General features: G+C 39.7%; 1 protein-coding gene across 2 annotated transcripts in view; it reads right to left on the bottom strand.

Annotated features, from left to right (window-relative positions):
* Positions 1–11,662, bottom strand: part of SECISBP2L (SECIS binding protein 2 like) — a 49,968-nt gene extending 38,306 nt beyond the window's left edge. Inside the window, exons 1-3 of one of the 2 annotated variants that reach the window (XM_016211057.2) lie at positions 11,483–11,662; positions 3,095–3,273; positions 583–904 (exon numbers count right to left, since the gene is read on the bottom strand). In XM_016211057.2, coding sequence (XP_016066543.1) covers positions 583–904; positions 3,095–3,273; positions 11,483–11,506 — 525 coding nt within the window. In that variant the 5' untranslated portion in view covers positions 11,507–11,662. The remainder of the gene's footprint in view (positions 1–582; positions 905–3,094; positions 3,274–11,482) is intronic. The other variant, XM_016211051.2, reaches the window with a different exon arrangement.
* Positions 11,663–25,094: the final 13,432 nt, after the last annotated feature.

The following is a 25,094-nucleotide window of genomic DNA, read 5'->3' as shown; positions in this document are numbered from 1 at the left end:
TGCCAGCATGGTATCCAAGCTAACCCCTTATTTTTATTTATTATTTATTTATTTAAATATATCTTTATTGATTTCAGAGAGAGGAAGGGGGCGAGAGAGAGAGAAACATCAATGATGAGAGTCTGATGAGCTGCCTCCTGCATGCCCCTGACTGGGGATCAAGCCCGCAACCTGGGCATATGCCCTGACCGGGAATTGAACCGCGATCTCCTGGATCACAGGTTCATGCTCAGCCACTGAGCCATGCTGGCCGGGCTAAGCTAACCACTTATTAATACTGGTGTCACCATGCAATTTTTATCACTAAATTAAAATAATTTAGAAATATTTGTGCATTATGTTCAAGCTAAACTCTTTGAAGAACTTGAAGATGATGTTAAGTCATCACCAATTCAGAATGAGGAACAATAAAAACAAACAGAAAAAAAATATTTTATAAATACTATACCCTTAACTATTTTATGATAGTGTTTTATAGTAAATTCAGCATTAAAAGCTAATCAATACAAGTGGCTGATTGCTTATACTATTATTAACAACAGAACTATCAAACATAAAAGCCAATCAAAATTAGTCACTTACTTTTGGTACCCCTTGTCCTCTGTTACAGTTTCTGCTTCGATGACTGGACAAAGGGAAGACTTGTCCAAGCTGATTTGGACGCTCACTGCATTCTGTTACAGTATTTACAGTATTCGCAGCTTGAAAGGTGTTGGAGTAAGGTGTAGGAAAAGGATGATAGAAACCCATAACTTGGGCACATGGTGCTGGCATCAGCTGATAATATGTATACTCTGTAGAAACAGGTGGCTGAGCAGATATAATGGGATAGGCAAGGTATGGTCCAGTAGGGTTTGGATTGGGCTGCTGCCATCGTATGTCATTGTTATATAATGGAAACTGTCTGTAAAGACAAATCAAAAAAGAACAAATCTATTGACAATTACAAAAGTAATGCTAAAATAAAATGTCAATTCATTTTAATAAAAGAAAGCACAGAAAAGTGCCTTCATAATAATTCTGAAAACGAGATAAAATTATGACCTTATAAATTGCTTTACTATAGAAATTATGTATATGTAATAACAATTTAAATGACAGTCTAAAGGAATTCAACCTGATAGTTTTACTGCAATCCAAGATTTTAAAAGTACATACCAATCTTATATGTAACTCTCCCCTCAACATCATGATATTTCTGTCCAAAAGTTAAACACCTAGCTGCTGGATGTGCCAACAGTCCTATGTTCCCACGCAATGCTAATAACTGTGACAGCCTTCTGCAAAGAGCAGCGTAAGGTGATCACTGTGTAAGGTGATCATTACAATGGGTGATTTGATTCCTCCGCATCTCATTCTTTAGTTCAGGCCAGGGCCTCCTACTCCTCTCTCCCATACTCCCCTAAACACTTGGCCAAGTCCAGCTCTTTTCCTGGCTTCCCTCCTTGGCAATGGAAGCAGGCTTTAGGTCCAAGGGAAAGAAGAGAAGAAGAGGCAAGCCTGTCCACTGCCATCTTATTCCTACATTAGAGCTTCTTCTAGTGCAGTTCCTGAAAAGCACCAGTAAGAATCTTCTTGTCTCAGCAGTCCTTCTCACAGAAGGTTGCTGCGACCAATGAGGGGTTATGGGGAGCTGGAGCATAGTGCTCTTCCTCACTACTCCTATAACAAAAGCAAAATGGAAAAACATTCACTGCCATAACTCTAAAAAATATATTTTTAAATAATCTGCCAGCTGGCTTACTCATGAATTCTCAAAAGATTATTTCATAAGGTAAATACAATTAAATTTACCATACTATATGCTTGATCATTTTGTCAAATACAAAAAATACTATTGTTAAATTTAGTTTACAGATCACTTTGGACATAGTCCATAAAGAGGAAGATTTTTTAATATAATGCTAACTTTAATTGAGAAAGATCCCTTAGTTTCTACGATTTGTCCAATTCCCTAAACTAGTAAGAGTTTCAGATTATTAACTTGAATATTTAATTTCCGAGAAAACTGTTTAGTGGTCTCATATCTCATACATCCAGAATTTCTCAAAGAATGTGCCTTGGCACACTAGTGTGTTACAATGGGTTACAGATGTATAGAAATATTGATTGCCTTAGCTCTCAGGGGTGGTTGGGCTGAGGCCAGAGAAAAGCTGCCTCATCCATTTACTCAAAAGTGCTAGAGAAGTACAATTTTCTGTGTGTGATATAACTTAAAAGAGTCTAAAATTACTTTTTTTTTTTAAATCCTCACCTGAGGATATATTTTCCACTGCTTTTCGGAAAGTGTTAGGGAGAGAAAGAAAAACACACACACATCAACGTGAGAGAGACACATCGATTGGTTGCCTCCCACACTCACTCCGACCAGGGCCAGGGATGGAGCCTGCAACAGAGGTACCTGTTCTTGGCCGGCCAACGCTCTAACCACAGAGCCAAATGGACTAGGGCTAAAATTACTTTTATACAAAAATAAAATGAGCTACACCAACAAAATGCTAATCATCCAGACAACCTAAGCAGGGTTAGAAAAGCTAGCATGACTATTACAAGTTACGCCCTAGTGGTTACTAGGTCACACATTATCTGAATTGCAAGCAATTTGTTAAACCATCCTGTAGACTATTGCACAAAAGCTAAATTTAGAACTAGAATCAGAGTCTAGAGTTATATGCTAACTAACTATAAAAGCTTCAAAGTTAAGGATTATCCCTTGGAATTTTCTTCTTATGCCAGACTATTTTGGCAATTATGATTGGACGCCTAATCTCAAAAAAGGGTTTCTGTTTATCTCTTTCTGAGTAATTCATTCCTTTTAAGTCAATTTATTTTCAACAAATTTTAATTACTTATTATAAGAGACATATCCAGAGAAATCCATATCCTTTTAGAAAGAATTAGAAAATAATCCATGTTAATAATTTTCAAATTTCAACATCATTTGGCTTTGTTTACTCCTCTTAAAAAATAGAGAAATGGTCCATGTTTACAAGTTACAAAAGGAAAAAATTAAGTAGTGTGCTTTGTCAACTTCTATTCCTTCTGCCCCCTCCCTCCCCGTGCAAACTAAAAAAGAAAATAATAAACAGATTACCTATTGGACTGGTTTTCCTGCACAAATGGATAACAAGTAATCAAGTAGCTGGGAATTGGAGTTGGTTCTATACCAGAAACATTTCCATTATCGCTTGGGAGTGCCATAGGGATCATAAATGTATCAGAATTCTTCTTCTGGGGAATAAATGGCTCTACCTCAGCTGAAAGCTTGACATTCTTCAAAGAGAAAGTGAAACACATTATTAACAAATGAACAAAAAACTTAAATAATATAAATTCACAATTTAACAATGAGTCAATTTTTACAAACAGTAATTAGGTCTCTTTTCAGTTTTCACAAAACATCCAAAGGATCACAATGACAAATTAAAATAGTTAAATATGATTAAGTTATTTAGACAAAGTCATTAAATGAAACAGGGAAAAACTTATCAAAGCCTACTACATTTCCATGAAATCATATCTTAACGTAATCAAAGCTGTTAAAACAATCAAGAGTACAAGGAAGTCAGTCATACCTCAGAGGCCAAAAATAAAGCTGGTAGTAAGAATTCTAGCTCTTCAGACATAACAATGTTTTTAACTAATTTTGTTACGGGGGAGAAAAAGTCATTAAACAACATTCTGAAGGATAATTATGTTTGCTTGAATAATTTAAAAGTCTATTTCTGTCCATTTCAGGAAATTAGATTAGTATGGTTAAATGAAAAGGAAAGAAAATGTCTAAGATGAATTAAAAATAAATATATGTAAGGGGGAGAAAACTTCTGGTTCACACTTAAAGCAGGATAAAAATAAGCACTTCAGTTTCCCAGAAGACAAGCTAACAAACTAAAGTAATTCAGAATATGTACTTCGTTTTAGTTTGTTTTATATCTTTTCTTATAATAAATCTAGAGACTTAAAAGACATTTTAAAAAACTGAAGTATTTAAGAATGCATATGTGGGGGACAAAACTATAGAGAAAAGTAAATAAGATCCATAAAAATCAGGATAGGAATTACTGCTAGGAAAGAGGGAGCTGTGATTGGGAGGACATACTTGTAGAGTTTTGGGGTAGCTGGCAAAGTTCTGTATCCTAATTTGGGTGATACATACAAGGTATTCACCTTATAATAATTCATTTAGCTGTACATTGGTTTTAGGCAGTTTTCTTTTTGCATCTGTTATATTTATCAACAAATTTTAAAAATTTAATTAAAATAATGAAAAGCCTATAGGCACATTCTACAAAAGCAGAATGTTAAAAACCACATAAATATAAACAAGTAAATGAAATGCAATCCAATGTTGCAATCACTCAAAATCAATCTCAAACCAACAATCCAAACCAGAACTTTTCCCCAACAAACACACTAGGACAGCATTTTTCAGAAGCTCATACCAAGGCAGAGTTCTCAGAATAAATTTCAGGCATGTTTCTCAGAAAGGTAATTAGTAACAAATCCAAGAAAATCTAAAGACAAGACTTTGATATACACAATATATAGCCTAAAATGATTCCATTGGAAATTCAGAAGTGCTTATAAAAAAGGAGGGATGGAATACTACGCAGCTGTAAAGAAGAAGAATCTCGTACCCTTTGGGACAGTATGGATGGACCTGGAGAATATTAAGCTAAGTGAAATAAGCCAGGCAGTGAAAGACAAATATCACATGATTTCGCTTATACGTGGAATCTAAAGAACTTAATAAACTGATGAACAGAATAGATTCAATGACATGGAAGCATAGATGAGACTGATGAATGTCAGAGGGATGGAGGAGGGCGGGTGGGTGGAGGGGGAGAGAGTAACCAAAGAATTTATGTGCATATATACACAACCCAAGGACATGGACAATGGTGGGGAGAGGGACTGGGGAGGGGGAAGGAACGGGGTGGAACGGGTCATTGGGGAGAAAAAGGGACATCTGTAATATTTTAAACAATAATAAAACTTAAAAAAAAAAAAAAAAAAAGGAGGGAAAAGATGATCTGAACTATATAGCAGTATTAATTCAATATTAACACTGAATACATTCCTCAAATCTGATTTAATTTTGAAGTCTACTTTTATACTATTAACCAAATCTGAAGTAGATATAGTCACTGTATTTACAAATATCTGTGAACTAAACTCAGTTGTTTGTTTTTTTTTTAAAAAAAATATCTTTATTGATTTCAGAGAGAGGAAAGGAGAGGGAGAGAGAGAGAGACAGAAACATCAATGATGAGAGAGTCATTGATCAAGCCCGCAACCGGGCATGTGCCGTGACCGGGAATCGAACCCTGATCGCCTGGATCCTAGGTCAACTCTCAACCACTGAGCCATGCCCAGCCGGGCCAGTTTCTTGAATTTTAACACAGGAGGCAAAAACTCCTTCAAATGCTAACAGAGTAGTCTGTACTCTTCACTGACAGGCACTAGAACTCCAAACTTATTTATAGGGATACAATAATCCACCTAATGTGTTTCCCCAAATAGGGAAAAAAAGCTGACTTTCAACAATAATGCACAAATAATGGAAACTTTATATAGTTCATTCATATACATAAGGAAAACAAATCACATTTTAACTAAACTAAAAACATAACTTTTAAGATTTTTAAAAATCAAAGTCATTTTGATCATATGAGAATTCTATGAACAGTTTTATAAATCTGGACTAAAAGGCATTAGGTTTTGTTTTTTAAAAAGGAATATGGTTCCATCAAATTTTCAGTCTAATCTAAAAAAAAAAAGGAGCACTACTGCCCAGCCAGGCGTGGCTCAATGGTTGAGCATCAACCTAGGATCCAGGAGGCTGCAGTTCGATTCCCGGTCAGGGCACATGCCTGGGTTGGGGGCTTGCTCCCCAGTCCAGGACCTGCAGGAGGCAGCTGATCAATGACTCTCTTATCATTGATATTTTAACTCTCTCTCCCATCCTCTCTCTGAAATCAATTAAAGGGAGCACTATTAATATAATTATAAAGAAATAAAAAAAATTTTAAAAACATTTTTCTTGACACCCCTCAAAAAAACAGTATCATATATTCTTTGGTAACAACAAATTCAAATTCTTGCTCAAGTCAAAAGTTACAAGTTTTTTATACCTAGTTTCATCTATACTTTTATTTAAGAGTTTTATGAACTAAGGGAAGTCACTATTTAAAAAGTGTCATGCATAAATTATAACTGTTGTCTTCACATACACAGTATACAGGAGCGGGCAAAAACAGGTTAATAAATGATACAATAATTAATAATTAAATAATACAGAAATAAGCTGTGCTTCACATACAACTGTAAAACTACTTTTGCCAACCCCTGTATACCCTTAAATATTAAAGTTTGTATTGGTTTCTACTCTAAGTGCAATTCTAGATATCAGAGTTGAACAATAAAATTCACAAACACTAAAATGATCCTTTGTATTCAGCAAAAAAGAGAAGCTGCTGTAGTAAACAGCTGTACAAACAGAAGATGTCACTAGTAGGAACAGACTGGCAAACTTTCCCCTATAGTTACAACTCTGTATGGTTTTAAAAGTTGCTTATTGTAACTTCGAGGTCTTCAGTATCATATATCAAAATGTAGCATCTGCTGTTTTCAAGCCTGAAATGTAAAGATTCTGAACTATTTTTAAAATTCCACATAATAAAGCCCATATAGATAATACAGTAAGTAAGCAACAAATTCTGGCAATATTTCAATTATATTAGCATAGAAATCAAAGAAAAATGTCTTATATAGTGAAGAGCAAAAACATTATGAGAAAATTAGACTAGTTACTTCATATAATATTCTTCAGTTTGAATTTCAGTGTTTAAACTCTTTACCTTTGCCAAAATCTGTTTTAGAACTCAGAAATTTTACAGCAAGGAGTTGTGTCCTTAAAGAAAATGTAAATATGGTATAAGCTAAACTACAAAGAACAAATTCCTGTATTATTTGCTTAAAAAACAAAACACCCACATAGTAAAATTATCTTTCTCTTTCAGAAATTATTTTAGAATTTTCCAAATGAAAAATCATAATCCCAGAAACATGTATTTGAAAAAAAGTTCCACATTCATTTAAAATTTTGCATATATTAAAACAATGTCAATAATAAAACCTCTTTGATGTGGATAATCTAGAAAACCCTAGAACTTATCAGAACATGAAACTATAAAAACCTTGTTAAAAGCTCATTAAAACAAGTTTTTTATTAAACAAATGCACTCAGATTACTGAAAGTCTATAGAATTCAATAATATGAATTCAATAATATTCTGGAAAGTGCAGTGTATAGACAGGTTTAGGGGAAATGGGCAAACATTACTACTAAGCACACATTAGCAAGAAATGTACACTAAGCCTCCCCAAGATAGAACCTCCAGAGGAGTGCAAATAATTTTCCCAGATTAAGCAAAAGAAGAATGTCACCCACTTAATATCAAAACTGAACTGGAACATAATAAGGCTCTCTCCCACAGTGAAATTTCTGTACCACACACCTACAGAAAAAAATATGATCATGGAAATCCTCCACATTCATTCTTTCTATGTTAAGGTAAAAATACACTGTATCAAATGTTAAGATATTTTATATCTTATGGCAAAATATAAATGTTTCTGAATGAAAAAAAATTTTAATGTTTAAGAGATACCTGGCTAGCTGTATTGTTTTCTGATTGGAATGGCTTACACTGAAATTAAACTATTTGTCAAAATAAACTGCAGTAGCTATACATAAAAGTTTTGCAAGACTTCAGAAAATATTAAAGAAAAAAAATCAAAGTATTTAACTTAGACTCTGCCCATTTACTTTGCTATCCAGACATTTCCCCCTTTTCTTAAAACAGGCTGCATCTAATCCTGTTAAAATCTGCTGGTACTTTTCTGAAAACCAGTTTTCTAAATTTAATACTAGTTTTTGGATTACCTACTTTATTAACTTGTTTTTATATTTATTTTCTCCCTTGCTTTTGCGGGTTTCCCCAACTCCTTGCCTTGGATGCTTAATTTTTATTTTCCTCTTAAAACATTTAACAATGAAAGTATTTATGATAATACATTTGCCTCAGAGTATCGTTTCAGCCACATCTGTAGGTTTTCACATGTAGTATGTTATTACTTTTTCAATAACATATAATTCTACTTTTTTACTCCCTCTTTGATTTAAGGGCTTAGGAAAAAAAGTCTTTTAAAGTTTCCAAATGGCTTTTCACTAAATGAGCATTATTTACTTTCTCTTTTTATTATAAAAGTATTATTTTAAAAATCTGTTAAGACAGATGACTAGCTTTTATCCATAAAGGCAAACTATACGTATTATGTATTACATTTTATAGTAACTTATTTAGAGTATGTTTAGTTGCAGTGCTGATATTTGAAGTTTATACATTATTTAAAGAAAAGAATTATAAGCCCCATAATTTTACATACTTATTAGTGAACAGCACTTTGTATAAAGTCATGTCTATTTGTTACACATCTGCTTTCCTAAGAATTAAAGACATTCGTGATCAATAATTTTGTGAATTCTTTAAAAAAAAAACCCTTTCTGATATTAATGTGCTAAAAATTAAGCCAATGTTTAAATTATTTGATAATACTAAAGAAAATGTAAACCTCAAGTGTTCTGTCACTTCTAAGGCTATTGTTTATTTTTTTAAAATCTCAGAACACTGTCCTAAATTTCCTAAAAATAGAAACACTAAAGCCTTTATAAACAAAATGAACTCCATGATTTATTCTTCTTATCTCTTTACACCAGCTTTTCTTTCTTTTTTTTTTTTTAAAAGACAAAAAAATGCATTATACCAAGCCATATCTGTTCTTAGAACATCTAATTCTGGTAGTTAAAATTAAACTACTTGCTTTGATTTAAAACAGTCTTGCTAAAAGATAATATTCCTGAAATTCTCTTCTGGTTATAAGATTCTTTCTTGTAGTCAATTACTGCAATTAAGACTGCTATCTAGCACATATTCCTAGTAACTTACTTTTTATAATCTTGATCAGGTTTTTATAATCTTGACCAATTGTACACAATTTATCCTTTTAATCAAAGATTTTATATATGTTTTTAAAAAATTTTTTTCAAAGTTACACTGTGCAATACTCCAGGGATTTCAATTAGGTTAAGATGAAATGCAGAAAGTTTATATTAAGTACTTTAAAAAAAAAAAATCTAACTTCTATTAATTGCTAACCACTTCAATATTATAAGAAGTTATAAATGCTGTAGGCATTCCCAGGAATTCTGAATATAAACCAGCACTGGTTTAAAATGAAAAACGTTTTGTGAGGAAAAATGGAAATTCAGCACATTACCACATATATTTTTCATGACTTTTACCTATCTAAATTCACTTGATTAGTAAAAACATAAAAAAAATATATTCTAATAACCTAGGAAAGCTATTACATTACTCTGGTATAGAAACAATCAAGAACTCCACAAAGTTGAGAAAGCTCATTTCTAGCCCCAATCTACCAGTAAGTTAATGGTTCTTAGCCTTTTTTCAATGATGAATCCTTTTGAGAATACTATGAAAGTAATGGGAGTCTTGACCCAGAAAAATGCTAATATAAAATGAAGTACCTGCCTTCCAGGTCCATCCAGGGACCCCTGAATTAACTGCCTACAGTAACATCACTTTTTTGGATCTCAGTTTCTATGTGTGGTTGGCAAAGACAAGGGGATAGTTGAAATTTTTCTTATTAGGCTGGAGAAGAGGCGGGAGATACTGGAGGGAAAAAAGTGGAAAAAATTCTTCAAAGGAAAACCTACACTCATGATTTTTTCTAATTCTTAAATTTCTACAAGGTTTTAAATAGATTGCGGACTTTGGAAAAATGTAGGATGAAAGAGGAAGAGGCTCTCTAGTTGAAATAATTTGCTCATAGCACTTGCTGTTAAGATAATCACACACAAGTTACCATCTAAATAGTTAATTACATTTCCTCCAGGATGAAAGGAACAGTAAGTATACATGTGGTAGCACTGCTGGTTATGGCTCTGGCATCATGGTATAGGACCAAAATGTTTAACCCTTTCATCACTGACACACAGACAAGAAAATTTCCTATTAATTGTCACGCTTTGAAATCTCAGGCATTTTTAACAGATACCTTAAAATTTTGTTTTTCATTAAACTGGACATAGGCCTTATATAAAATACTGAGTGAAAAAGGAAAGCCTGTATGTACTGGTCAAGAGGCTCCAATCAATTTTGCTTTGGTAAATCCACGTATTGTTTCATAAACTCATTTGTGTTTTCAGAGTCATATTCACAGAAAGCTTTTAAAAAAAAAAAAAATTAAAGCTTTTGTAAAAACAAATATACACAACTAGGAAACTGTGCTTTGCCTGCCGAAAGAGTCCAATTTCTAACTCAAAACTGGCTCTGACTAGCAACATATAATCAATGTATAGAGGAATTTGGGAAATCCTGTCTCGTTTATTAAGGTGCTAATTATCCACTTGTAAAATAATCAGGCAAATCACTAATCTCTCCTTTTCCTTCATCCCTAAGCCTAGTTCTTCGCTGGGCAAGGCCTTCAACTGAAGAGGGGAATGGACAGTGAATAAACTTCGACTTCATCAAATCTTTTCCCAGAGGTCTCAAGAACGGAAAACACTGCAACTTCTGGGGGAAAATAAAACATTATTTTAGATTATTTTTTTACGTTGTGATGGCAACGTAAAATCCTGGATTCCCAGCATCTACTAGCATAGATAATCAAGAATGTGGTGTAATTGAAAAAAAAAACCAGACACTATGGGACTACTTCGTGAATCTCGGAAATGAGTTCATGCTTCGGGTCTTATACCCTTAAAAAGCTGGCTTTTAAAAACAAAACACGAAACACTAATTTTTGCAAAATATTTAGGTAGAAAGGCAAGGGGAAACCGTAGTACTTCATATCTTAAAGGGAACACCTCCTTTAAATCACTGTAAAAACAATGCTTCGCTCAATGGCACGTAGATCTTAAAAAAAGCCCATCACCCCCCTCTCCTCCTGTAGTTATCACACGTCCTCTGACAGCCTTTCTGGGTGAGAAGCCTTCAGAAGCCTTTCCACCTTGAAAACACATTCCAGCACTGAAGGGAAGAGGGCGGCGGGGCAGGGGGCAGACCCGCTGGAAGTTATAAACCCTCCACTCGGGAGATACCGACAACTTGGAGTCTCCAGGCCCCTTTCCCCAAGCCGGGAGGAGGGGCAAAAGCGAGCCCCCATCCAGGGTGGGGGACGGTAAACAGGGCAGAAAAAGCGCCCCTGCCCGAGGCAGCATCTGGAACAATGTAGCAGAGCGGGGCGCCGCCAGGCTCCCGGGCCAGGAAGGTCTGCGCCCTCGGAACCTGAGGGCCCCGGCCGTCAGGGCCCACGCTCGCAGGCCAGGGCCTGCCTAGGAGGAAGCGGCGACCCCCCGTCCCCGGCCAGGCTGGCCCAGCCCGAGCCCGCGTACCTGGTCTGCTGGGGCTCGGTCCATGGCGCCTGCAGCCGCAACGGGCCCGCTTAGTCGGTGTAGAGAGCGCCTCGGGCCGCTTTCTCCATGGCCCCCCGCTCGGCTCTAGACCCGGCTCCGCACCTCCGCCCCTATCTGGCTGGCCCCGAGCAGAGTCCGGCTACGCCACTGGCCGAGGAGGAGGCTCCAGCTCCCGGAGGTGGAGGAGGCGGTGGCACCTTCGGGGAGGGATCATCTGGGACGGAAGCCGGGAAGAGCCGAAATGAACGGGAGGCGTAGTCGGAAATGGCGGCGCGCAGGAGGGGAAAGGAGGGGCGGGACTTACAGCGCAGGGGGCGGGGCGACGGCAGAGGGCCGGAGCGGGCGGTCATGGGAACCCGGCGGGCTCACCTGGAGGCAGAGCCCGGGGGGCAGCCCTGGGAGCAGGTGCCCGGGCCGCTCCGCGCGCCACCGGGGACTTACCTGCCCCCCTGGACTGTTAAACTGGAGGGGTAGCGGGCCACTTGGCACTCAGGACACCCGGGTTCCCGTCTTTAGGCACCTCAGGGACCACGTGAGGATCGCAAACCGCCTCTTAGTGAAGTTGTAAGAGTTTTTATCTGCCCACTGGACATGTGAGCCTTCCATACGTTACCCGGCTAAAGGGAGTCGTGGCTGGAAAGGAAAATGCCCCAGAACAGCGGCGGAGAGAAGCGAGTCCGAAGGGTCCACAGATTCTTACGGATTAGGTCATGGTCCGGGCCAGGCCCGAGGCGCACCTCCAGGCCCACCTCGCCCGTCAGGACTCCCCACAGACACCCGCGTGTCCTCCGGGAGGCCACTGCACCTACTGATTGCTCCTTTTATCTCCAGCTCCTCAGCTCGCGGAGGAGAGAGCCTGCCGTGACGCTGGGCACTGGGGAGGGCACGGCGCCCGCTCAGCCCTCGCCCGGGCCTGGGCGAGCTCGGGCCTGCAGGTCAGCCCCAGGCCGGGGCAGAAAAGGGGAGCCCCGTGGCGGCTCAGTGATGCTGGCGTGCAGGAGGAGAGGACTGCTCCTGGTTGGGGCGCTGATGGGCGTGGACATTCAAGCCGGGAAAGAGAATTTTAAGAAGTTTGCTTTATCATGCTCCGGGGGACCTCAGTAAAGACTTGAATTGCCTTTTCAGTTAGTCTGGCTGTGTTTGGATGGGGCTCCGAGAAGGGGCTGGTCTGTGAAGCCACTAACTGAACTTGAGTTGATAATGTAGTTTGACTTGGTGACGGATGCTATGTTGGGTAAACAAGACTGGCGTCAATGCTGTGGCCAGGAAGGCTCAGTTGGCTGGGCATCGTCTAGTGCACCCTTTTGAAAGGTTGCCAGTTCCTTTGCTCTCAGGTCCATGTTTCTCTCTCCCTCTCCCTCTCTCTCTAAAAATCAATTTTTTAAAAATTCTAAGAAAAAGACTTACATCAAGGCTGGAAGTAGAAACCCTTTGTAAGGCGATTTCTCTTTTTTGTTTTGTTTTATTAACTCTTCTGCTTCAAATTATACATGTATGTGTGTATACATATTTATGTGTTTAAATGGCACATGTATGGATGAATGTTACATACATGAGCAATGTAATGTTAGGCCCCTCGTGTCTGTCAATGAACACTGAATGAATTTGGATTTGCTCAGAAAAACTAAGCTATTTATAAGATATAGTTATGTAAACTAACAGATGATCATCCTCCTTCACAATTTTCAGATGGAAAGAACTCTGAATTTTTAGAATGTGTCCCCACTGGTGGTCTCTAGCCATAAGATAACCCCATCTGAGTAAAAAAGGTAATAATAATGCAGTAATAATTCAGTCATAAAAAGACTCTATTACTTAGGTTTTCTTCCTGAGGAAATTGAAATATAGGATCTCTAAGGATCTTTCCATGGTAAGGATTTTTATGACTATGAAATAGTTCTTCTTGAGAATCTTCTATGTACAGGACATTTATTTAAATTTTAAGAACAGTCCTAGCTGGTTTAGCTCAGTGGTTAGAGTGTCGGCCTGCAGACTGAAGGGTACCAGGTTCAATTCCGACCAAGGGCATGTACCTCAGTTACAGGCTCCATCCCCAGCCCTGGTCGGGGTGTTTGCAGCAGGCAACCAATCGATGTTTCTCTCTCTTTCTCTCCTACTCTCTCTGAAAAGCAACGGAAAAAATATCCTCAGGTGAGGATTAAAAAATAATAATAATAAATTTTAAAAACAGAATTATAAGAAATTATAAGAACAAATGCTACAGTGCCCTTTTAAACACAATCATAGAAAAGACTGCAACAGCTATTAGAATAAAAAATTATAATCTATGAAGTAAAAGAAAACATTTTATTTTTTAAGAGAAGTCAATTTTATTATTTTTTTAAAAGATTTTTAAAATTGATTTTTAGAGAGAGAGGAAGGGAGAGGGAGAGAGAAACATCTATATGAGAGCATAACATCGATTGGCTGCCTCCTGGGGATTAAGCCTGAAACCTGGCATGTGCCCTGACCAGGGTTCAAACCAGCAAACTTTTGTTGCACAGGATGACTCCCAACCGGCCAGGACAAAAAAAGAAGAACATTTTTTAAAATGTTATATATGGTATGATTAAATTTTAATTATTTCATTCAGCAACAAATATTAAATGTGCCCGGTGCTATGCTGAGTCCTGGAGGTATAGCAGTTAACAAGACACTGTGAAGCAGAGAACATGTTTTTCTTGTGGGCCAGTCATACATAGAACAAGAAGTTACAGGTGAGTTGAGTGTCATGAAAAAGAAAGTTCAATAAGTTCTACCATGTTGTGGGATAGAAGGTCAAGTCATATCTAAGTAAAAGTCATATCTGAAGGGTGAGTAGGAATTATGATAAGTAAAGAAGAATTAGGAAAGTAGTTCCAAGAAAAGGAAATGGGGTGTGTGAGGACTCTGAGGTTAGAGAATCCAGCACTATGCTTTAGAAGCTCATTCCTTGAAATGAGAGTTCAGGATGAGAGGGATCATCCAATAGAGCAGGGCCTCTGAGAAGATTGAAGGGGGTAGGATATAAAACTAAGGGGCAGAAATTGGCCTCAGATGGGACATGTCCACAATAACAGAAGGAAAGGGAGAAAGGATAGATATGACTGCAGATACATTCATAAGTTGAGGGAAGACCTGTTTAATGGCTTCTATTTTCTCAGTGAAGCAGGAAGCAAGGTTATCTGCTGACAGTGGAGGGAGGCAGAGTTGTGATCATCATATCCCCGTCAAAACTCAGTAAATACATATTTAAAACTTGTGCATGTCATTATATGTAAATTTTAAATCAAAAGAAAAAAAACTGTAAGTAAATATTGAACTCTGGCTTTAATAAATGCATGTATCTATGTAACCCAAATCTATATCAAGATATAGACTATTACCATTACCACCTGTGGCTTTTTAAAACGTCACTACTTATATCAAATATTTATCTAAGTCACTGTTGTATCCTTACTACCTGTGCTAATGCCTGGCACATAGCAAGTGCTCACTAAATATTTGTTAAATAAATGAACATGTGATGTGATATTAAATCAGGATTCTTTCATTCAGGGTTGGGTTTTGTTAGGCATGTGCATGTTATTGAATGACCAGGATTAAATAGGGTGAGAGAACAAAATTTCTGTATGTTTTACTCCACTGTCTCTTCAAACACTCTGAGGGTTACGTTTTTTTTCTGGCCTGGATGAAATCTCATGAAGGTCATGCAAACTTCATTCCAAGTTAAAGCTTTTCCTTTTCCCAAGCTCATTTGGGGTCTGGGGGAAGAGAGGGACCTGGGATCTGATACTTTCCTGAGAAAACCAAAGGCAAAGTAGAGAGAGACAGACACTGGAAACAAGTTCCATTTTTACCAACTGTGGATACATAATTTTTTCCCAGGGGAAAATGTACTGATGTTGGCAATTTATTTTGTTATGCACCAAAAATGAGATGGATTAATGGGCTGATGGATGGATGGATGGATGGATGGATGGATGGATGGATGGATGGATGGATGTGTGATAAATCAAGTATAGCAAAATGTTCCCAGGGATGGTGGGAGAGAATTCTTTCTGAAGCCAGACCTCAGATGACTTGTATCAAGTTCTCCAAGTGTTTTCCTGAAAACTCCTCTCAGTGTAGCTTGAGGTAAGCATCTCTTTTATCCATTTTGGAGGTGTAGGTAGGTATCAGGTATCTCCAAAGCAATACTCTTCATGAGTCACCAGTGCCCCCCCCCCACGTGGGCTGGAGACAAGTGTTGAATAATGCTGAGCCACAACTTTTTTTTTAATACTTACCTGAGGATATTTTTTCCATTGCTTTTTAGAGAGAGTGGAAGGGAAAGATAGAGAGGAGAGGGGAGGAGGGGGGAGGGGAGGGGAGGGGAGGGAAGGGGACGGGAGGGGACGGGAGGGGACGGGAGAGAGGAGCATTGATGTGAGAGAGACACACCGATTGGTTACCTCCTGCACAGGCCCCTACCGGGGCAGGGAGCCTGCAGCTGAGGTATGTCCCCTTGGCTGGAATCAAACCTGAGACCTTTCAGTATGTGGACCGAAGCTCTAACCACTGAGCCAAACCCGCTAAGGCCTGAGCCACAATTTCTAAGTCTATCTCAGCAATACCCCTGATAGGCCATGTGTCTTTGAAAGTAACTTTAATCCTCTGAGCCTCAGTTTCTTCCTACACATTGCGTAGGGTCACTGAGAGACTCAAGTTAACGTAATGAATGGGAGAACACATTGCAAGCTCTAGAGGAGTGGTTCTCAGTCTGGGGCACTTTAAAAACTAAGGCCCCTCCTTAAATCAATTAAGTCAAAATCTCTGGAGTAAATCATTGTACAGCCAGCCAGAGTAGCCATAAAATCTTAAATCAGATCATGTCACTTCTCTTTTCAAGTCCTCCAATAAAACTTCTCATCTCAGAGTAAAAGCCAAAGTCCTCAGAGTGGTGATTGAGGCCCCAGGAGCAGGCCCCTACCTCTGGTCTCGTTTCCTGCACTTCACCCTCACTCACTCCACTCTAGCCACACTGGCTATTTTGCTGTTCCCCTAACATTCCAAATACATTCCTACCTGGGAGCCTTTTTCCTAGCCACTGCCACTGCCTGGGACACCCTTCCCTGATTATCCCACGTGGCTTATGCCCTTGTTTCAGGCCTTTGCTGGAATGTGACCTTTGCATGAGGTTTGATCCCTGACGACCCTCTTTAACATATTGTGCATGTACCTAATTCCTTTTCCCTTCAAGCTGTTTCTTCATTGTATGTATCACCATCCAAAATGCTATATATTTTACTTGTTTTTGTTTGTTTGTTGATGGTCATTTTCCACTAGAATCAAAACTCCACAAGGGCAAGGATTTTGTAATTTGTTTTATCCACTTCTGGGTAGTTCCAGTGCTTAGAACACTACCTAGCACATAGCAAGCCCTAAGTAAATATTTATTGTTGTTATTCCAAATGGATGTTCTGAGCATGTGCCTTACTTAGTCCCAAAACTTTAAGGATGGCTCACTGCCTACTCCAGATGTATTCTGTGCTTTCTTCCCTCCCTGACTTTGCTCATATGGTTCTTCTTACTTAGCATACCCTTCCCATCTTGCAACTCATTTCCTTCATTTCCGGGATGAAAAGAATCCTCCTCAGAATTCCTCTAGCTTGTTGTGCCACATCCTGCCTTAAATTGTTTTTGTACTGTGTATAATTATTTATGTAATTATTTCCCAGAATGTACACTCCTTGAGAGCTTGCCATTGTAGCTGACATAGGCAGTTACCAGAAAAAGGAAGAGAGGTAATTATTATTATTACTATTATTTCTAAAGATGTTTAATAGCTCCCAAGTAATTCAATCCTCACCCAAGGATATGTTTTGTGTGTGTGTGTGTGTTTAATTGATTCTAGAGAGAGGAAGGGAGAAGGAGAGAGAGAGAGAAACATCAATTGGTTACCTACTATACACACCCCTACTGAGGATCAAACCCACAACCTGGGTATGTGTTCTGACCAGGAATTGAACCCACAACGCTTTGGTGCACGGGACAACGCTCTAACTGAGCCTCACACCGGCCAGGGCAGAAGAGAGGTAATTAAATGGTAGATTTAAATAGCACCCTCAGCTACAGTGAGAATACAGGTTGCATGTGAGTAAAATAAAATTAGAAGATGATAACATCCAAAAATAATTTGTGGATAGTAAGATCAACCACACGAAAGATCAACAACTATAAACTGCCTTATGAATAATCTGGTTTAGATAAGACTGAGTTGAAGAGGAGTGAGTTTATTGCATAAATGAACTCAGAGCCAGAAGAAAAGTTAGTCATGGCATTCATTTTTATGGCAGTGAGGTCTCAGGCCCAGCAAGCTAAAAACAGGAAATAACTTCCCAGATTTATTATGATGTCCTTTGGATTATTTTCATGAACTATTCCAGTTCTTAATCTTTTTTGGAGGACACTATCTTATGGTAGGAAAAACAATAAATCGTTGACACTTCCCCTCCGTTCGGAAGTGCTGTATAATCTGAAATTGAAAAATCTCCTTCAACTCAATGTTTTTTTGTCCTGCCTTTAAAAAGTTTTGTTAACAAACTAGATTTTTCAAGTCAGTGACTCATACCCTCAGTTCCCCAAACCTAGGTTCTTTCTGAAATGTCTTTTCTGGACCAGCAGGAGCTTATTTTATCAGCAGGGCCTGATTTTTGGAGTCAGGAGTTTATGAAGCTCAACCTGTGTAACTCTTGTTACCAAATTTCCCTAAGGTTTCCAACCAACCTTACTGAGCAAGACATGTTTCACCAGTCTCAGAAGGGAAAATGAGAAGTAAAGCTGGCAGAAATAAAGCCTCTGAAAAAAAGCCCTGCTCCAAAGAACACCATCAAAAGAAGCATACATTGCAGATGAGAGAATTTTATTTTATCCCTTTTGTTGAGTTTTCAATGTTTTTGCATAAAAAATATCATAGCAATAAGAGCAAAATAAAAAGAAAGAAAATCACCCTCAAAATGACCTTTCTAACAATATGAAGGATTTTTTCATAGTTTCTGTTCATCTATAAGCATAAGATCTCTATGGGACATAGTTTGTATTTAGGTAACCTGGAGGCTCTCAGGCCTATTATACAATGGAGTGCCGGTCCACTCTCTAGAAATGAGGTAGGAAGAAATCACTCCCCTTTCCCTCCCTGCCCCGTCTCCAGCCCCTACAAATGAGATCTAGGAGCTTGGGAGGAGCCTGAAGCAGACTGGGGGAATCTGAGAGATGAGGCCCTACCGTGACTGCTGATCCCAAGGTATGCCTCCATCAGCCTGATGTATGACCCAAGAGGTTCAGAGACCCATCATTGACCGTAGAACACAACAGGATTTCTGCACAAGACGTCACAAACCATTTCCACCTCTTTAAACAATAGCTGGAACCTTCAGGTTGAAGATTATATCAAATCCATACTCTCTTGCCAAACTAGGCCCTGCATTATCTCAGCCTGTGGGTAGAAGGCAGCATTAAATAAATGTTGACAGGAAAAAAAAAAGATAATATATATAACATTTTAGGATATATTTAGGATATATGAAATCCTAAAATCATGTTGGAGATAGAGAACACATTAATATTTCCCTGTAGTGATTTCATCCCCCAAAACCCGTCAACACCAAAGTCAACAAGAAATTACACAAACAAGGTGTTTTATTGTTTCACCTGCTTATTAACCTCAGCCTCTTACCCAGTCCTTTCACAACCTGAGCTGGTGGAGGTCTTAAGGAAAACAACTGTAGCAATCCTGGGCTTGTTGCTTCTGACTGGTAACAGGCCAGCCCTTTGCCTGCCAGTAGACCTTGGGGTCTCTAGATTCCCAGCTGTGCTGAGTCCTAACAGGTTACATTTCAGGAGCTTTAAACGGGTCAAAGTCGTTTGAAGAGAAACAATAAGAACTGCCATCACCCACGGGCAGTCATGGATCCTGATCTGTAAATGTTGCTCACAATGATCTCCTACTGAGTAGTAATAATAGCTTATAGTGATTGTGCCAGAAATAGTGCTGAGCCCTTTACAGAAAGTATCTCATTTAATCTTCACAAAAACTTTTGTGATAGGAATTACTGTCTTTTTTTTTTTTCCAGAAGAGCAACCTGTGACTTAATTAGCTTACATAAGATCCAGTCCAGTTAGAAAGTGGCAGAACTAGAATTTGAATTCAGTGAGCAAAGGAACGTGTAGTTAAGGATACCACACTTCCCTGAAGCTCAGGCAAGGCAGGAGAGCCTTTACTGTTTGCCTTGGATATCAGCCCTGTTTGGGGCTGAGCTGCGCAAGGCCTCTTTTTTTTTTTCTTTTCTTAATATATTTTTATTGATTTCAGAGAGAGGAAGGGAGAGGGAGAGAGAGAGAGAAACATCAAGGAGAGAGAGAGTCATTCATCAGCTATCTCCTGCACACCCCCTGCTGGGGATCGAGCCCGAAACCTGGGCATGTGCTCTGACTGGGAATCCAATGAAGATCTCCTGGATCATAGGTTGATGCTCAACCGCTGAGCCACGCCAGCCACGCTGCGCAAGGCCTCTTAAATGCTGAGTCTCCTCACACGTGCCCTGACTCTGGCCGTGACTCTAGTCCTACTGTTTGTTCCCCATTCCAGCCGGAAATGCCCTGGATTAGAAAATAACCTCAAACCTAGTGAAGTGATCAGACTGAGACAGAAAGAGGAACTAAGGGGCTGTGGGCAAAAGGTCCTTCTAGTAGTCCACGCACCTGTCACAGGAAAGTGGTTTTGGATGTCCCAACCACCTGGGATCAAAGGAAAGCTGCTCCAGGAACTCAGATGTCCATCCGTGTGTTAACACATTTTCCCAAGGGCACAAGAAAATCTATTGCCTCCTTTGCAGGCATTGAATGTGTCCATTCCAAATGATAGAAAACCAGTGTGTTTGTGAGGGGAAAAGGAGGAGGTGAATTCTGATAGAATCCCGCACACACCTCCCATTCCCCCATCTCTATCCGCCTCATCAAGTCTCCCTTTCCGTCCTGCTCTTCCTTCCCCACTCTGCCACTCCCTTTCCCTTTTCCATCGCCCCATCCTGTCCTTTTCCCTTCTCTGCCTATTTTCTCACCCTGCAAATGCTGCCAGCCCTGGCTCTGGAGTGTGACTATGAACTGAGTGAGACGTTAAATCCACAGCACCCAGTCCCCTGCTCTCACTGAGGTCAGGTGCCCTGGGGAGCAGTTAGTAGCATTGCAGCACTTGCAAAGGTGAAACAGTTCTGAGTCTTTGCCTGCTCCACCCAGGATCCCGTAGCCTCCTTTGAACTGTGTATCTCGAGTAACATCTTGTAATTCTGCTGCTGCAGGGGAAAGATGCTTGCGTGCTATGGGAATCGGTGACTCAGTGCTATTACTCTTATTCCTTCTGCGATCACAAGATTGGTGGCTCTGTGCTTCTATGTGCTTGAAACTGTATGTTAGAGTGATTAGTTTGTACTTAGTTTCCAAAGCATTAAGGTATTCTTTCTACTGCCAGGGGAAAGTGTTTGAGGGATGTACACGGTATGCAGAGGGAAACGATTCAATGCTATCAAAAGTTGGACAACTTCAGGTGGTAAAATCCACTCTCCAGTGCTGTTGGTAAGAGTGCTAGGCCATTTGTTCATTCAACACATATTTAAATATGTCAGAAGTGACACACGTTATACATAAAATTAAAGTTTGGTAAAAGATGAAAAATGTAGGAGGGCTATGTTAATAGGTTGATCAGGGAGGGCCTCAGTGAAAAAGTGGTATGTAAGCAGAGCCCTGAAAGAAATAAAGCATGAGCTGGGCAGACATCTGGGGAAGAATGTCCCAGATAGAAAGGACAACATATGCAATGACCCTGAGATGAAAATGTGCTTGGTGAGCTCGAAGAACAGAGAGAAGACCAGTCAAATTAGAATAGATTCAGGAGGAAAGCTGTGTGGTCACAAGGACATAATAAATAATTTTTATTGGATTGTAAATGTGATGAGAAATCGTTGGAAGGATTTGAGCAAGAGATGACAAGATCTGTTTTGTTTTTTTAAATTATTATTTTTTAAATTTGTTTTAGAAAGATCACTCTGGCTTCTAGTTACATAATAGACATAGGAGAGCAGGAGTGGTAGCAGGAAAACAAGTGGGAAGGCTCTTAGAGTAACCAAAGTAAGAGGAAGAGGGCTCTCAGGTTTGGGATATATTTTGTAGATAGAGATAAGAGGATTTGGTGATGGATTTGGAACTATAGACCCAATACAAATAAGATACATAAGTCGACCTTCATTACCTTTCTGAAGTTAGTTAACACCGTGTTAATTGTAACTTCAGGGAGTGGAATTTGATATAAATCTTGACCTAGTTCAAGGTTGTCAGTGACTTATTTTTTTTTAATTGAGGTGAAATTCACATAACATAAAGTGTACAATTTAGTGGCATTTAGTAAATTCACAATATTGTGCAACAATCACTTCTATTTAATTCTAAACCATTTTCATCACCCCCAGAGGAGACCCCTACCCATTAAGCAATCATTCTCCACTCCCCTGTCCCTCAAGTCCCTGGCAACCACTAAATTGCTTTCTGTCTCTATGGATTTACCTATTCTGGATATTTCATATAAATGGAATCCTACAACATGTGACCTATTGTGTCTGGCTTCTTTCACTTAGAGTGACTTATTATTGAAGATGAAACTGCAGATCCCCCTGGCCTGGCCAGTGTGGCTCATCAGTTGAGCATTGACCTAGGATCCAGGAGATTGAGGTTTGATTCCCAGTCAGGGCACATGCCCGGGTTGTGGGCTCGATTCCCAGTGGGGACACACAAGAGGCAGCCGATCAATGATGACTCTCTCATCATTGATGTTTCTGTCTCTCTCTCCTCCCTTCCTCTCTCTCTGAAATCAATAAAATTATATTTAAAAAAAAGAAAGAAACTGCAGATCCCCATAGAATCACCATCCTATCATCCCATCATCTCTGATGTCTTAGAAATTTTCCAGTGCTTAATGGAGATCCTGCTCTCTAGGATTTCAGATCCTATCCTCTCTAAAGAAATGCTTGAATCGACAGTAGTGGATAGATTCTTGGGAACACTTAAGGAAGTTCTAAATCATTTCAACAAATCAAGTATCTTAAATAATGCCTTGTACATCTGGATATTTTGGCAATGGTGCAGTTCAACCCTGCCACTTTATAGAGAAGGACTTTAAGGCCTAAGTACTGTATTGTTTTCTTTGGCTACTATAAGACACATACAGTCCTTGATGCATTTATTACAAAAACAGTTCCTCTAAGGAGCGTGTATAATATGCTAGGGCCTAGTGAAAGACACAGTCTCTGACTTCAAGCTGCTCACAGTCCACTGGAGAAAAATGACAGACGATCAGACATTAACATACAAGATAGTAAGTGCTGTAACTGAATTAAGCTCAGGGGCCATGGCAGTGTCTTTGAAAGTACCTGGCCCCTACAGGCAGCACTTATATTCTTTTTCCCACAAAAGGCTGAGTGCTAGTGGGAAAGCAAGTTTTACACATTATGAAGCAATGCTTTTTAGAAGGGTAAGTGGTTGTTGACTTTGGAGCCTGTGCTAACGTATTGTCATAATGAAAGAGCACTGCTACCGTAGGCGCTTCTGCTTACATTACTGGTTTTCTGTTTGGCCACTGATACCAGGTGGCGTTCAGGTATAGATTGCAACCTAAGGACAATGTTCCTTATTTGGAACAGATGTTTATTAACTAGGAAATCCTTGCTGGTAGTGAGGGAGGTATTTTCTCCTTAAATTATTTAACAATTTAAACTCATCATTTTGGGGGGGCTCTATTCTAAGAGTAAGTATATTCTCTTAATCATGTTCTGTCTCAACCCTCTGCTACAGTCATGACTCTGTCCCCAATTATTTGCAACACTCGAGTGTTGTCACACTTGGCCTTATTGTCTATGCTCATTGCCACTCCCCAGCTGGATATCAACTGATGGGTATCTCTGGGCCCCAGCCATCTTCATAATATGTAAATAAAATGGCTCTGAGCTCCCTGTCTTCTCTCTCTTTCTCCCGAGGGATTCCTGGGCTTCCATTTCTCCCTGTCGCTTCTGAATCGGATGTCCTCCCTTTGCTGAAATCTCAGTCCTTGTTCTAGGTCTCACCCTCTGTATGTGCTGTCCCCTTTCTGCACCACATCACCCCATATCAGACACATCTGATCCCTCCTCCCCTCAAAATACTATTGACCAAAGCCAGGCCAAAATGTTTAGGGATGGTTGAAAGGTTCCTAATGTAGTCCAGTAGAACAAATGACTAAAATTGAATATTTCAGCTTGTTCCAAAGTCCCTTTGGTCATTTCTCTCTAGCTATTTTTCCCCATCCCTTTTTTTTTCTCCCCTAATTTCCCTCAGAAGTCAGATTTTCTCCCACTTCATTATTATGCAGAGCCTTCTAGATCATTCTCATGCAAGCTAAAGTTCGAGAAGCCTTAATTTAAGCAAATTTTGAAATATTTATAATACGCACACATATGCAGATCTAATTAATCATTTTTAATAGTGTGTTTTTAAGGATTCCATACTGATGAATACTTAAGTGGCTTCCAATTTTTTTTTAATCCTCACCTGAGGATATTTTTTCCATGCCTTTTTAGAGAGAGTGGAAGAGAGGAAGGGAGGCAGAAGGAGGGAGAGGGAGAGAGAAAGAGAGAAGGAGAGAGAGAGAGAAACATCAATGTCTCCCCATTGATTGGTTGCCTCCAGCATGCTCCCCGACCAGACTGGGATCAAACCTGCAACTGAGGTACCTGCCCTTGACTGGGAATTGAACTCGTGACCCTTTGGTGTACGGGCCAACACCCTAACCACTGAGTCACACCAGCCAGGGAGAGTGGTTTCCAATTTTAATGTATAAACATACAATAATAGAAGTTCTAGCTATTTTAGAAGAAAATTTTTTCTTCAAAATTCTTTAGTGTCATAGTACTGTTTAACAACAAATGCAAATTGGGAGAGAGAACCGTTTTGGATTATCCACAAAGGATAGAGGGAACACATTGTGGTAGGCTAGGCACATGGCTTCACCTGGCTATGGCAACCTGATGGAAGTTGACTGGGAGTGGGGGTTGGGGGAGGATTCTGGAAAACTACAAAAGGATGTCACAGAAGGACCCTTTGGTGCTCTTCTGAAGACAAACCCTCCCTGAAGGGAATGGTGTCTGTGGAACCAAGGAGATCTCCACCCCCGCCAGAGCCTGCAGCCCCCTTCCACAATAGTCTCTGGGTATCCAGGACCCCAAATTCCCTATCCTCACTGCCTCCAGGGCCTGGGGGGCCTCTTCCTGCCTGTCCCCTGATGGCAGACGACATTGCAGGCCTGCTCATCCCAAGACCCCAGGGGTGATCATTTGCAGAGGGAGATGCTGTGGGGTGTCCGTACACATGTGTTAAGGTCTCTAAATGCGCAGGATGCAGCAGGCTGAGGGAAGAGCTGGGAAGGCTCTGTTTGCACTCTTGCCCAGAAGGGTTAGGGGCGGGACAGTCAGGCCTGCTTGTGACACCAGAAAGTGCAGCAGACATTCTGCAGCCATGCCGGCTACAGAATGCTGAAGATGGTCCTCAGTGG

Source organism: Miniopterus natalensis, chromosome 1 (genome assembly GCF_054644295.1).
Source record: "Miniopterus natalensis isolate mMinNat1 chromosome 1, mMinNat1.hap1, whole genome shotgun sequence".
In the NCBI taxonomy this organism is placed as follows: domain Eukaryota; kingdom Metazoa; phylum Chordata; class Mammalia; order Chiroptera; family Miniopteridae; genus Miniopterus; species Miniopterus natalensis.
Note: the sequence above shows the minus strand (reverse complement) of the source record. Positions and strands in the feature narration are given on the sequence as shown.